Consider the following 16,043-nt stretch of genomic DNA (forward strand, 5'->3'; position numbering starts at 1 on the left):
TAAGGAAGAGCACAAGAGAAATTACAATAGTACAAACATCAGTATAAAAGCATTTTGGTTTATTTTTAAGCCAAGAATACTCTGGGACATACACTTTTGCCATTAGAAAAAGTAATGGGCTCCTCATCCCTGATGCATAAAGTGTATGCAACAGGCTTAAAAATAAACACTGATCAGAACAGCAAAAGCCAGTTGGGGAAGATCACCTGAGAGACAGAGTTACAGGCAGCTTACCACCCCAAGGCATTTGCCCATATGACATTAATTTCTGTGTTCCTCTCCTTGAACTTCTTTGTAATGCATTAGTTCTGTGCTCCTCAAGTACTTCTGGCAATGTGTACTCACAGCCCAGAAAGCCAATGGTATCCTGGGCTGCACCAAAAGAAACGTGGACAAGAGGTCAAGGGAGGTGATTTTTCCCCTCTACTTTGTTCTCATGAGGCCCTACTTGGAGTACTGTGTCCAGTTCTGGAGCCTCCAACACAGGAAAGACATGGAGCTGTTGGAGTGAGTCCAGAGGAGGGCCACCAAGATGATCAGAGGGCTGGAGCACCTCTCCTACCGTGCCAGGCTGGGAAAGTTGTGCTTGTTCAGCCTGAAGAAAAAGCTCTGGAAAGACCTCATGGAGGTCTTCCAATACCTGAAGAGTACCTAGAGAAAAGCTGGGGAAGGACTGCTTACAAGGGCATGTAGTGATAGGACAAGAGATAATGGTTTTAAATGGAAGAGGGTAGATTTAGTTTAGACATTAGAAAGAAATTCTTCTCTATGAGGGTGGTGAGACACTGGAATGGACTCTCCATGGAAGCCGTGGATGCCCCATTCCTGGAAGTTTTCAAGGACAGGTTGGAGAGGAGCAACGTGGTACTATAGGAGGTGCCCTTGTCCATGTAGGGAGGTTGAAACTACATGATCTTTAAGGTCCCTTCCAACCCAAACCATTCTGTGATTCTGATTCCCATGCAGGCTACCTTTACATAAAAATACCTGATGGAAATTTACTGATGATACAAAAGCATCTCCCCTCTAAATTTCCAGGTGTAAAGAATACTACAACATTCAATAGCAACAACAATTTCTGAGAGAAGAAAAGTTCAGTGTCTACAGGCTTTGGAATCTTTTATCTCACATTACTCTCCCAAACAAACAACTCAGGGAATGTCATTTATTGAGCAGTTTTTATTATTCTCCCTTTTTTTGTTTTTGTTTCTTTTTTGCTTTCTTCTACGGTTAGTGTTTCACTTATTCTTCTCATGAAATGCAACACAGAAATGAAAATCTGAGTTTCCTAGATATTCCCCATTTTCTAGAGAGTACAATAGTAAAATACTTACCAGGACATTCTGGATATAAAACACCCAAAGAACTGCTGGGCCAGGGCCTGTGCTAAGCACCTTCTTGTCAGTGGAGTTTCATCTATAATCATTGCGCTGTGTAGAAGATTTGTGCTGGACCCCCAGAAAAAGAAAATAATACAATATGAGCACAAGCTCCCAAGAAACAAAGTACAGACCTTACTTGAAAAGCCAAAACAAATAAAATCATTCCTTCACTGGTTTCTAGTGAGATAGTAACATCTTTTTTAAGATAACCTTAATCCTGACAGATCTCCAGCTATTAGAATCTAAATACAACTCTCTGTGTAGAGCTAAAGTAGTTTGTTTTAACTGCTGAAACTCTTTTGGATTCCTGTTAAAACAAAATATGATCAAAATTCTGCACTTAATTTGATCTCTAATATTTTATGCATGGTGTTTCTAATTTCTAAAAAAAAAAACAAACACTGCCCATTTTTTCTTAAAGAAGATACAAATCCAACATCTTTATAACAGATACAATCGGAAATGTTGTTAAAAGCCTATAATGTCAACAAAAGCCAGCCTTCTTAAACTAGAGAGCCCAAAACTCAGGCTATAAAAATAGTAAGAACTTCACATAATTCTCAATAGTCTTGGATCTAGAGCATCTAAGCCTGTGGATTTAGAAGGTGTAATTTTCTCAAATACTAACCTGAAAATACTCATGGATGCATAAGCAGCTACTTCAACATAAGCTTCATCTATAAAAACTGTCTTGAAACAGGAGTATGGATAGCGGCAGGTGAGAATCTCCTCATAAAATTCAAATACCTCATGAAGGTATGATGTGGTATGTTTGAGCAATGGGAGAAGTTGGGGTAAGCAAAAGTGAGTCACCTACAAACAAAGGAAAATTTGGTACAAGACTGATGAACACATTTAAATCCATAAAGATCAAGCTGATGTAAATTTAACAGAAAATAACATCTTATTTTCCTGTCATTGCTCTTGCAATCAATTTTTAGCAGATAATGCACAAAACCAATTTCTATCATTTAAAAACATGTTAAATTATCTTTAATTTTGCAATCCAGTGACTTTTGGACATATTTTTTTATGTGGTAAAGAATTAGCCACTTTGAAATCAGTCAATCAGTGCTACTGTTTAGAAGACTTCTTACAGCTAGAACTACAAGAAGCCTTTGATCTTACTGGTTTTTTTCCACAAACTTATTATGCAGCCAACAACAACTACCTCAGCAGTGCCACAGGAACTAAGTTAAGAATGTTATATAACTCCAAATCAGCTCTATAGAAGTCAAACTTTACAGAAATTTATCAGTTTGGGTTTTTCAAACATCATCAATTCATTTTTTTTTTAAAAACTGCTATTATCTTTCACAGGTATGTCCCACAGTAAAAGCAAACAGAATACCACAGCCGAGGATTAAATCTGATGTTTGTCTTTGCATCAAGAAAAACACAGCTATTCCCAGTATTCCCCTAACATGATTTCAAAAGACGAATATACAGGCCTGTCAAGTCTATCTTCATTCAATCTGAAACTAAAGATGCAAATACAAACTGGTAGACTTCAATGTCATAGCAATAATATGTTAAGAATGAAAACTCAATGTCAAATTTATTTCAGAAGACTAATTAAATGTGCAGCAATAATCTTCATCTCCTACCAGCAACACGGTAGGCTTAAAGTTATTTTGAGAACTATGCTGTTACCAACTCCAACTAAAGCAGGCCCATGAATTCAGGCCCAAATTAATTCAAAGGCTTTACTTTGGATATAAATTTAAGTACAGGCATTACTAAACAAGTTTTATCACATAACTGTACTAATGGAGGTGGAATCTAGACATATCCATACTTGGCCAACACTGGTTGCAAATAAAAATAGTCCTTTATGAAGATTATTACCTCATGCATGTAGGGATCAACAAGGATTTCAAAAGGTCCTATAGCCAAGGAGATGTTAGAAGCTGCAGTAGGAATAGTCAGCATGTAATGAAAAGTCTTCTTTCTCATATCGTGGGTATACACAGTTTCCACCAGATCCCCGTTGGAAACAGCCACCATTGCAGCATCTACAGTATACTCCAGTTTCCAGGTACACAACTCAGAATATGAATCAACACATGGAAACCAAAATCTAGGGAATTCAAGATTGAGGAAAAAATGGTTAAAATATTTCTCTTTTGCACAGATTATTTTTCTCTCAAGTTCCAAACTATATTCTTCAATACTCTGCACACTGACATACTGCATCCTACTACACAGTAATTTTATAAAGCACTGCAAGATTCTTTGCCATTACCTCTTATCCTAATTACTAATCATTAGATGACACTTTGCATCAGTAAGCTCCTTTCAAGCACAAATTAAGCTTTAGAATTTTTCAAACTTACAAGGATTCAAAGAAATTATTTATATTTTCTACACTTTGAGATTAAATAGGAAATACAGTCTAACATTCAAAGATAGTTTTCTTACCTTGTAGAATTTTGATAACCACATGAAAAGACATGAGCCCCTCTTTCTGCCATGCTGCCCTCCATGTTTGGTACCACAAAATGCAGGCCTCCTTTTGGCTGGTCCAGAGAAAAGTTTATATGCACCTTCAGGACTTTTAACTCTGCAGTATCAAGATCAAAATTAGAGGAAAAACTTACATGAAAGTTATTTCAGAATAATCATGCATTGTGGACATGTGGTCTTTCAAGATCATGTGCTTACTTTATTCTCACAGACCTCCAGGTCCACTTAAAAAGCACAATCCAAAAGCTTACAAGACTGACACCTCTTAAGATTAACTTACAGGATATTAATTTATAAGAATCTTTAATAATTAATAAAAATTGCAATTGGAGTTAGATTTCATCTTCCCACTCCCCAGTAATACAGAATCTTTATACATGGATTGTACCCTAACCATGATCTCCTTTGTACTTCGCTGAAACAATTTTCTACAAAAACTGCATGTAACAGGCACATTCTTAAAAGACATGTTATTGTCATTTGCAGTTTCTTAAAACCTCTTATTATAGCTTAAGTTTTTCCTGTAATTGAAATGCCTTTCCTTTGGTTTCATTTCAAAGAAATCTCACCTATTAATAGGCTGGCAAGTAACAAAACAAGAGCTTAAAACAAAAAATAGAATAAACATAAGTGTCTTTCCCATTAAGGTGTATCTGACAATACTGTGTGAGTCAGTTTCATTATATAGTTGGTTTTTTTTCTCTCACAGGTCTCATAGAGTCATGAGAAAACTGACAAATCATATAGTCATAGAAAACAAACACAATAAACTAGCAAAATCCATATAAGTAAATTATCAATGTTGAGGTGCAACTTCTTTAAAAAATTACTCATTCCAGAATCTAGTACACCGGTCTACAGGCTACTTTTCAGTAGTATATCAGTTTTAAACCAACCATTCTTTAAAGTGAGATGAGAAAAAAATAACATAGCTTTTAAAATAGCACGCATATAGGCATACTGTTGTAATTTTTTTTTCTTTGTTACCTCATCTATATTGCAAGCAGCTTCAAATAGTTGTAATTTAGCCCACAAAAATACTCTATTACACCCACACCCTCATATATAGTATACTTCTGGGCTTGTGACCACCAAATACTTTTTTTGTAAAGGCTGTTGAGAAACCTTACAACCACTTCTCCATATTACCAAGAAGTGTGCAGGTATTTTTCAGGCTTCATCTGGAAAGACACAGATGAGGAAAAAGAAAACAGTATTTTAATTAAAAACTATGTATTTAAATCTACTATCTTCCTGTGCAAACTCATAGCTAACAGCTCTATGGCATCTTAAATAAAGCCTTCTATGGGGTCTCTTTACCATCAACGTGTTTCCACAACTCCGAAGGAACCTTAATGCAGAGCTCTCCATTTCCAGCATCTGGGTCCACAGCACTGACTGCAGCAGCATAGGCATTGGAAAAATAGTTGAGATTCCTCCTGTCGGAAATACCCAGTTAATTATTGAAGTACATGCGCTGAACTACATAAAACAACTTCTGAAGTTATAGGATTTCTATACTGAATTTCATGGTGCATGTTCAACCAAGTATTTTGTTGTGCTTTTGAAGGACTGAAGGGAAAAAGATTAGATTTCAAAAAACAGAACTTAAAACTAGACTCTTATAGAAGTGGTCCATGTTCAAAAAGATAATAATAATAATAATCGCAGTAATAATCCTCAGTAAATTAAAGGAGGCATGTTCAATGCTCTTTACTTCCCAGTAAGAGTAATACTTACGCTGATTGGAATTTTTGTTTTGGAAAATTTTGGATTAAGTTTGTATGTTTATTCTAAAGCTCTGTCTTGAAGATCTGCCTCCTCATATATTGCAGTTCTGCCTTTACGTTGCTTTTCCAAAATGTAGTAGTTTAGCTTAGCTTAGTATTTCACCCCCTTTGAGCTTGATGGACAGGAATAGTTTTATTTTACGCTCTTTTAAATATCACACAGAACACTAGATGCTAGACTTTTAGCTTGAATACACTGTACCACCGAAAAATGTGTTAACACTTTTTAGTCCCTAGAAACAAACAAACAAAAATGTGACCAAAATTAATTTATATAAGATGCAGACACAAATTTTTGTAATCAGATTTGAGCTCTTCAAGTTACTATATATTATTACCTGCTAACTGACTGCACGTTTCATTCCAAAGTGATGCCAGCACTTCAGTTAAGGCTTAGATTAACTGCCTTCCACTGAAATGTGTAGGAACATGCACGTGTCTGCTCTTGCAGGGGTTACGAGCAGAGTATTGAGTATTATGTTAGGATTATTAAATGTGATTATGGTTCAGACACTGGAGAACTGACCAGTCAAGTTCAAAAATAACCTTTCACATCTTTACAACTTTTATACTTTTTCAAAATGGATTTTTAAACTTTCTAAAACATGGAAGTAACATCTTTCCTAATTCTAACTCTCTAGTGCACAGAGTCCTTCAGAAGCCTGCACAACTCTATACCTGAAGAGAAAGTGCTTGAATTACTGATCATCTTTTTTTTTGCAAAATTTTGAGCATTTAGGTATGTACCACTGATGAAACCAACTACTGTGAGGGCAGAGTGACAATCAAGCATAAAGTTATCTGCAGCATGAGTGCACCACAATGGACTAAATTAACTTTTGGCTGTGGACTCCACTCTTCCACGGAATCTGAAGCCCACACAAAGCAGACATGATCTCATTTCAGGATTTTACTTTCATCTAACCATTCTCTATTCATTGGCCACAGAGAAAACAGCATTCAACCTAAATTACAGTATCTTACTTGGAAGAATGAAAGATAATTAACCATGCCAGGATCACCCTGTAAGTCTAGGTATGTTAAACCTCATGCTTATATTACTAGCTTTCCACATCTAAAAAACTCTGTTAAAACATTGAAATATACTGAGAACATATTTCCATGCAGTTCTTGATCTTTGGCAATCATAGTACACAAATTCCCTGGCACCATTGCCAAGACTGAGAATGTCAGGAGCAGTAAACTTGTCTCCTTTGCTTGGAAGCTTCTGAAAATAGGACACAAATAGTAAATGGGAGCATATGAGCATAGAAATACCCAAATCCCAAGTTTTAATACATAATCAATTTTTCATTTTTCATAGCTGAAGTGTACCTAAATATAGGATATAATGCCAACAAGTTTTAAAAGAACAAGGTTGAATTAATACATGGGAATACACTAGAATTTCAGCAGTGATTGAAACTGAATATTACAAACCAGCTTAAACTCCAGCTGATGTGCTGTCTCCTGTTCTCAGCCACAAATTCCTGCTCCCTCACTAAGGAGACTAAAGGTCCTACAACCCTGAGGTGATGCAGGGATGACCCTGGAAGTACCAACTGGGAAAAAAACCCCAAAAGTATTTTAATTTTTTTTTCAGACAGCTTTCAGTTGGTTCAGCTCCCTGATCTGACATACTAAGACGTCAAAAGGCATGGAGGACTGCCAATGGGACATAACCACCCCCATTGGTGTTGCTTCAAGCTGTCTTCAAACGGCATCCTAGGAAGGAAAGCAAATACCATTGGGAAAACTTGCTTAATTATCTTTGATTATCTTAGTAACAGAAGAAACTAGCAATAGCAAACAGCAGTAACATTCTGTTAGATTGCCAAGTCTCACAGTTTTTCACTTTAATCTCAATGGGTTCTGGTGGTTACTGACAGTGATCCCTTTCCAATACATCAGTGAGAATGTGTTTCAAGTTTCAAGATCATGATGAGCTTCTGGTTACATTTTAAACATCAATGAGTTCATAGCCAGGACCAGGTTCTGATTTTAAAGCAAGACAGGTAAGACTCCACGGGGCTTAACTGTTTATGGAAAACAGTTTATTCTGACATTGCTATTTCTATGAAGTGTTCCAGGTCAAACGGGTGATTAATTATAAAAGGAATCCATCAAAGGCTTAGCACCACAAATTAATTTTCTTTCACAGGTTGAACATTCTCAATAAACTGGATATGGCCACTTTAACAAAAAGCATAGTATATGTCAAAAGTTACAGCCCAAGGAACAAAGATAAATTTTCCTCATGCTAAGTATAGATTGAAAATAAAGAAGTAATATGCATTCATGTTTTCTGCCGGAAGAGATAAATGTTATTATCAGAATTCACCCAAAACACTTGATCTCTGGCACACTGAAAAACCTCAGTTTCATTCTTGCCAAAGGTTAAGGGCTTTGCCATCTCTTTCTTCAAAAGTTATCTATGTTTCTGCTTATTTCTAGCAAAGCTTGTCATGAATTTACAACCAGTAAGTATCATGCCAGTCAAAATGAAGGCTATTTATTGAAGCAAAACAACACATGCTCAGTACACCAGTAATATTTCTATTTTGTGCATAGGCTAAAGGTGTGATGACTGACTTCTCGAAATTAAGAATATTGCAAGACATCCCCTGAAGGCTGCCATGCTGTGCATTATGTGCATATTAGCCTGCTAGATGAAAACATTTTTCTTCCTTTACACAGAAGGAATAATAAAATGCAATAGCTACTCTACCTTGCACTGCAGTTAACTCAAATATGTCCAGCACATAACCAGGCAATAGTAGGATCACTACAGACTTCACTTATCACAGTACAAACCAGCATATCAAAACTCCATTGTGAGCTATTAACAGTTACAATCTTACCCAAAAGATTACGAAAACAGAGATCTCCTTTGCCCGTTTTAACATAAAAGGAGCTAAGATACAAGCAGTTGTCTCAGTAGTCAGAATACACACTGTGGGATTTCTGCATACTAGAGTCCAGAAAAGTAAACCCCACTTCCATTATATTGACAGCATCAAGAAAGAAACAATTTTCAAGGGAAAGAGGGAAGATGAGGACAGAGGTGGCTGTAACACTAACAGCACCCTAAGACAAGAGTCAGCAGATACTCTCCAACACTATCTGCAGTCTCTGCAAGATTTCAAACTCTTCCTTAAAAGTATGAGCAAAACGGGATTCTCTGCCACCTTGTGTACACATGGTAAAACTGTGTGAATTGTTTGATACCTTATAGCACTGTTCAGATGTTTGCTCAGGCAGGGAGAAAGTTACACAAGTTCATCCATCTATTCTGCCATGAAAAAGCTATGACGTACTGAAACTTAATGAGGAGATTACAAGATGTAAGACTGGTTCTATTTCTAGATAAAACTTTAAAAATTCTCTCAGTTGCTACCAGAAATTACGGTTTGGGACTGATGGATAAATTTGCAACAGCATAAAACCTGAAAATATACTTAATGCACTAATTAAACATTTCTAACATTTCCTACAGAATTCACTAATTATTAATTACCTTTTTCATGAGGGCTTTTTTGTCATTCAGCAGAAGTGATAATATACAAGACAAAAAATAAGTTTTCATCTGCAACAACGAAAGCGTGAATTGACAGACCACGTATCAAATTATTTTTGCATCAGGAGTCTGCAAACTCAAACATATTATCATTTAAACTAGCTGAATGTCCAAATTCTGAACACAAAGAGCTGATCTCACAGAAGATAAAGCTCTCCTTAGTCTTGACTTTCTCAGTTCCCTTTGAGTTATGTTTTCTTGCATGTCAAAATGTGCACAACATAAACAACGTACAATCAACTGAGCCTCACCTCGTATCAGCAAACATAACCTCTCAAGTCATGGATGCCACAGCAAGTCTTCCCAAATAAATAGTTACAGTGGCTTTGAATACAGAAATTTTCATTTTTAATTGATTTTTTTTCCTAACTAAAGGAAAAAGAAGTCTTTAAATTATTTTAGCTTCAATAAAAAAGGTAGGAAATTAACATTAAATTAACAACTTTTTCTACATACTTCATTAATTGTTGTAGAAATTAACATTTAAGAAAACCAAAAGCATTATCAAAAGCAAGAAAATGTCAGTGTATAAGACTAAAACTTGAACTCATTTTTTATTTACTAAACACCATGGAAAAGAGTAAAGTTATAAGCCAAATTATTTTAAATAAAGTTTGCCAAGAATCATCCTAATTTCCCATAAACTAGTTCAATAGACTACTGAAGGAAACTGTGCAAAAGATAACTATCACTGTAGCACTAGGAACAAACCCTTATGACTGATCCATGTCCTTTTAAAATTAATCGATATACCTAGTTCAGCTCCAAGGATACAATGGACATCACTAGATGTGCCATAACAAAAGTTAACTTTGAAGAGCCAACCAGCAGAGCAAGGATTGATTAGATACCAAGAATACTTCAAGCCACTGCTGTTTATAGAAGCAGTTATTTGTAAAGGACAGATGAAAACCAGTTATGAATTTGTTTTTTCAGGTACTAATTCTAGAGTTTTTAGATTTCTAGCATTTCTGATTGTAATCCTGCCTTAAGAACAGATAAGCTGCATTTAATCAAAACTGAGCTGTCATGCTTGATACCCGACTGTGACCAGGTACTTCAACAGAAAAAATACACATCCTACGTAAAACTTCATAACCCATGTTGCCTTTGACTTCCAAGATAAAGAGGAATAGTAGGTTTTTGTTGTAGGTTTTGATGTTGTTTTATTTTTTTTTTAATTTGGTATTTGGTGACCTCTGTCTTTCATATCTATGAATAACATAGGAGTTAGGAAATACAGAGACTTTCTATTAAGTTCTCATAGCAACGTGAAAAACTGCATCAATGAAAACCACAGGCCACTGTAGCCCTGTGTGACACAGGACTTCACTTTGTGGACACTGTCCTCAAATTTCATTCACTGCTCTTAAACTGGATAATATGAAAAAAAGGATGATGTTTCACTGGACAAAGATACTAGACAAAGAAAATCACTTTCTCCACAAAAGCATAGTTATCTATCCTGATTAGCAGACAGGAATTATAGAACTAGTAGACTCAAGTGGTTCAGTATCAGGACTCATACAACATTTCAGCACTTGGATACCCAATTCAGTGTCCTACACAAATGAACATGGTTTTTGCAAATTGAGTTATTGACATTCTTGCGTTAGTGATGAATAAAAGGAATAGAGTGTCTGTCATAAACAGTTCAAACCCAATGACACTTAACTTTGAATTAAAAATAGCTCTTGAATCTCAGTAACTGAACAACAGAAGTTTCTTCAATACTCTAGTTTTCAGACAATAGTCAGAGAATTTAAGTCTGGTTTAACCTGAAAAGTGAGATGTGCTAAGAAACTTCTCAAAGGTGTTACTCATTAAGGCAATGGGCAGGCAGACAACCTCTTATAGAGCCAGCCACATCATTTAAGAATTCTGTTCTCACAAATCTACCTAGCCAGACAGTAATAAGCATCTTAATTCAGTGGTCCAACAGTTAACCTGAAACTGTCACATGATTTGTCTTACTCCTACTGTTTGTTTCAAATGAATAAGCTAATTATGTATAAGGCTATATAGACATATTTAATAAAATTAATAATAAAATTCTAATAAAATCAGAATAATTCTTTCAAAATCTTTTTAGGAAAAGGGGAAATACCCCCAAGAACTTAGATACTGTATGAATATTCCTAGGTTTAAATGAATGAATATTCTTAGCTTGAATATGAACATTCTTAGGTTTAAAAATAGGAAGGAACAAACTATGTTCATACAATCACATAAAATACATTAAAATATGTCATACAATCTTGACATTACCCATCACAAAAATCAGGACAATTTTTGCAGGACAAATTATCAGAACATAACAGTTTTGGTTTATATAGTATTACACTGATGCAAACAAAAGAGTTAGTAGAAAATTCTAAAGAAGAACAGCACAAGTCAAAATTATTGCCAAAATACTTCCCAGAATTAAGTCACTGTACCAACAGTTCACTGTATCTGTCTGAAACTTCTCTTACCACTAGGAAATCACCAGGTGAAACTTGCCAGTATAGCAATACAGATCATGTTTAGCAGCAACAGACAACACTATGTTAACTCATTTAAACACATCACTTACTGCTTTGACTCATGGTGACAAACCTCCAGCGTTGGATCATTATAGATGAAAGCTGCTTCTAAATCATTGACCCGTACTCGGTAAATCCGGCACTGTTTGCTGTTCAGTTTGATTCTATTCAGGTTTGCAACTGTGGGAAATATTGTCAGTTCCACATAGCCCTAGGAAAACACAAATCACAAGCTTTTGTAAAATCTTCACCAGGTCACAAAGCAGAGGTATATCAAGAAAATTCTTAATAATGCCTTTCAAAGGAAAGTCATAGCTAAAAAAAATGTTTATTTTTTATTTAAAAAGGAAATTGGTTTGCCCTGTTAAATGCCTAGAATATATTTCCTTTCCTACAATTTAATAGGTGACTTTTCCCAGCTGTGAAATAAAATAAAATAATTCAAAAAGACTGACAGTTACGCTCATTTAACTGGAAATCATCTGCCTCCATTGACTAGCATCACTGTGTTTTTCATGACTACATTTTATATTTTGGTATCCGAGGTTGAAACAATGATTTTTAAAACCTAAGCAGAACTCATTCAGGTAGATATCTAAATTCACAAAAAGACTCAATGACTTCAGGCCTGAAATAATGAAAGTCTGTTCTAAGTCCAAGTGAAAGTAAGAGATACATACTGGAAAACTCTGTAACCCTATGCCTGACATCAGCCAACACTGTGATGAAGGTCAGTTTTTAATTGCAGATTGCTTCACAATATTATTTACAATGCAGTGATTTTCTTTTAGAAAGATTCCCCCTAGAGAAATTATTCACAATGATAATGTATTTTATTTGAGGCATCTCAAGGAATGGCAGGCTTATGAGAGGCAAAAGATTAGAAAGTATAGAACATAAATAGGCCAAGGAACATCCAGAGCTTGTGTGTGCAGTCATTCCCCCTACAAGCATGAAGAAAGCCCAGACTTTTAATTTTTACTTTCACATTTTATTAAAAAATACTTACTACAACAGACTTTCTCTGAAAATTGATGTTGTTGATACAAACTACCTGGTGAGTTGTGCTGGAAAAAAAATAATTAGAATAAGTAAGGTTTGGGACAAATTCTAGCATTTATAACGATAATTTAACCCAATTATAAAAAAATAAATAGAGAGCTCATACAGGATGTGTGTACATATAAATAAATACTGTATAGAGCATACATTTCTATAAGGAGAGTTCTCAGTGGTCTAACTCTCTTCTTACATGGTCTAAAACAAATACTGGATGCAAGCTGCACACAAGAAAAGTCCCAATAAGAACAGAACTATAGACCCACATAAGTATGAAAATCACTAGTAACGTCAGAAAGTAACATCACTTTTGAACACAAAGTATCAGCATGTAAGAATATATAGTCTTGCTGATGGTACAGAATCAAGTTCTAACACTTCAGTGCTGTGCAGTGTTAGAACTGGGACGCAGCTGTAGTATCTGCAACCAGAGACCTGGGGATATTCACCTGGCAAGGTGACACTCCTACATAATTTATGTGAGCAGGTACTATACATGAAAAAAGGTAACAGCATGTGCTTTTACAATTACTATCTCAAAACATGTATTATTTTAAGTAATGATTAGATATCAATCAAGGTGAGGATTTTAAACAAGTCAAATGCATTTGCTTAATTTCTGAATGATGTGTCAGAACACCTGGTAAACGACTCTGATTTAAAAAAAAATTGAAGGAAAAATAATTCCAACTTTTAAAAAAACTTTTGAAACTACTTATGTATTTTTTCAGTAGCAGGTGGCATCTTCAGCACACTTCACAGCAGTGCTACTGAATTCCCAAGACACAACCTTATTATAATTCAACTTCTATGCCACATCACACATAGGCACATACTCCCACACCCTGTGTATTAAAATGTGACTGCTTCAGCTGGACAAGTTCAAGAAAAATTCCTACAAGTAAATTATAATATCTTGTATCCAATTATGGATTTAAACATTACCTCCACATGAAAATGTATATGATAACAAAGAGTGATTCTACTTAGAAATACATTCATGTTACAGATTTATCAAGAAATCAAGTAAGTATAAACATAAGCACATAAAGACCCACTGAGATCCACAACCAACTGCTTTACAGCTTGGTTACAACCAAAATAATGAATGTGTAAAAATTATTTGGTTAACAAAGCTGGTTGTTGCAAACACAAGCATATCTTTATAGATAAAAAAAGCACTTGAGTCAAAAGGGTTTGGCAAGTAAGAAAGTAACATGGTAGCATGGTCTGTAGTTCTGATACTGTGTGGAGAGACCTTCGAGGTTTGAAAAGCACAAAATATATATAAATATATATTTGTAAGAGGAGGCTGCACAGTTGATAGACTCACTGTCCAGGAGTAAGTCCATTTACACAATAAAACATACACCTACAACACACATTTTCTAGCTACATGATAAGCAATACTTACAACTTTCTCAGGCAAATAATTATTGACCAGCCTGTGGTCTATTTCAATGTGCACTGGTCTCAAATATACTTTAAAAAAAAAAGTATTGATACTTATAATTTATATGGCCTTGGGCTTTCAAATCCTTTGTCTCCTTTCTTCCTGTTCATCCTGAACAGCAGCACTAGGCACACACTGCTGACCCGTCAGACTGACACCAACATCATCCTCGCTTGATGGGTCCTTTGACTTCTCCCTATGTCAGGCCGCGTTTGATCACTCATCTCCCCAGTGGATCTGCGACTTCCTACAGCCAGGCACCTTCAACTCGAAGAAGCACCATAGTTATCACACAGATGACATTCAGTCTTTCTACGTAACCTTTTCCGAGCGCAACACGCGACTCCTGACTTCACCGGGGGCACGGTACCAGTCCGGCGGCGCTGCCCGCTTCCTTCCCGCCGCAGCCACGAAAACCCACCGGCTCAACGGGCACCGGCGGCGGGAGCCCGAGCTGCCGACTTGCTGGGCAGGCAGGGCCCGAGGGGTCCGCGTTGCTGGGGCAGCGCCCTCGCTGACAGCTGAGAGAGGCGCTGACGGGTGGGGGCAGAGCGGGCCGGGAGGCCCCCGCGGCCCGGCCCTATCGGCGCTGCGGGCGCTGCTCCCGGCGACGGCGGGGCTGGGGGCTCCGGCAGCGGGTTCTCGTGCGGGGCAGCGGCTGGGGCCGCCGGCACGGCGGGCGGGCGGGGCGGGCCGTGCAGGCCGCGGGGCTCTCCCTCAGCAGCGCGCCCGCCCGGCCCCGCCAGCGCGCTGCCCCGCCGCGGCGGCCGCCATCTTGCCGGCAACCTTTGACCCCCGGCGGTTGAAAGGTCACGGCGTTTCCAGGCCTTTAGCTCTTTGAAGGAGGGGAAAGCCCTCGGGAACGTCGTTTTCCTGAAGGGCGGCGCAGCGATGCCACGCACCAAAAAAAACACAAACGAACAACAACAAAAAAAACCCTAAAATAAAACCAACAGACGCCTCGCGGGGCCGGGTCACGCGCTCGCGCGCATGCGCCCTGCGCGGGGAGGGGGGGCGGCCCGAGGGGCGGGCGGGGCCGGGGCCGCGGGGCCCGGTTCTGTCCCCTCGGGCTGCAAGTTCTGCCCACCCCGGGCTGCTCGGTTCTAGCCCCCCGGGCTGCTCGGTTCTGCCCCCACCCCCGGGCTGCTCGGTTCTGCCCCCACCCCCGGGCTGCTCGGTTCTGCCCCCCGGGGCTGCTCGGTTCTGCCCCCCGGGCTGCTCGGTTCTAGCCCCGCGGGCTGCTCGGTTCTGCCCCCCCTCGGGCTGCTCGGTTCTGCCTCCCGGGGCTGCTCGGTTCTGCCCCCCGGGCTGCTCGGTTCTGCCCCCCGCGGGCTGCTCGGTTCTAGCCCCCCGGGCTGCTCGGTTCTGCCCCCCCGGGCTGCTCGGTTCTGCACCCCCCGGGCTGCTCGGTTCTGCCCCCTGGGCTGCAAGTTCTGCCCCCCCAGGGCTGCTCGGTTCTGCCCCCCCGGGCTGCTCGGTTCTGCCCCGGGGCTGCTCGGTTCTAGCCCCTCGGGCTGCTCGGTTCTGCCCCGGGGCTGCTCGGTTCTGCCTCCCCGGGCTGCTCGCTCCTCCGGCGGCAGCAGCGCCCTCGGTTCTGCCATCCCCGCGGCGGGCGGGGGCTCCCGCCGGGCAGGGCCCTCCAGCCCCGCCGCCGAGGCGGCCCCGGGGCTGCTGCGGGGAGAGCAGCGCGCCCGGCGGCCGCCAGCCCGGGCCAGCCGCTCCGGTGACCCGGCCAGCGCTTACGTCTTCTGGGCTGCACCGACTTCGGTAAAGCTGAGCTTCCTCACGGGC

The 16,043-nt window shown here is 39.2% G+C and overlaps 1 protein-coding gene across 2 annotated transcripts in view; it reads right to left on the reverse strand.

The window, feature by feature from the left end:
• The window catches only part of TAF2 (TATA-box binding protein associated factor 2), a 58,470-nt gene extending 43,327 nt beyond the window's left edge, over positions 1 to 15,143 (reverse strand). Inside the window, exons 1-8 of one of the 2 annotated variants that reach the window (XM_051609603.1) lie at positions 14,309 to 15,143; positions 12,750 to 12,803; positions 11,791 to 11,951; positions 5,169 to 5,287; positions 3,804 to 3,945; positions 3,231 to 3,462; positions 2,011 to 2,195; positions 1,335 to 1,448 (exon numbers count right to left, since the gene is read on the reverse strand). In XM_051609603.1, coding sequence (XP_051465563.1) covers positions 1,335 to 1,448; positions 2,011 to 2,195; positions 3,231 to 3,462; positions 3,804 to 3,945; positions 5,169 to 5,287; positions 11,791 to 11,951; positions 12,750 to 12,803; positions 14,309 to 14,362 — 1,061 coding nt within the window. In that variant the 5' untranslated portion in view covers positions 14,363 to 15,143. The remainder of the gene's footprint in view (positions 1 to 1,334; positions 1,449 to 2,010; positions 2,196 to 3,230; positions 3,463 to 3,803; positions 3,946 to 5,168; positions 5,288 to 11,790; positions 11,952 to 12,749; positions 12,804 to 14,308) is intronic. The other variant, XM_051609604.1, reaches the window with a different exon arrangement.
• Positions 15,144 to 16,043: the final 900 nt, after the last annotated feature.

This window comes from Apus apus, chromosome 2 (genome assembly GCF_020740795.1).
Source record: "Apus apus isolate bApuApu2 chromosome 2, bApuApu2.pri.cur, whole genome shotgun sequence".
Lineage (NCBI taxonomy): Eukaryota > Metazoa > Chordata > Aves > Apodiformes > Apodidae > Apus > Apus apus.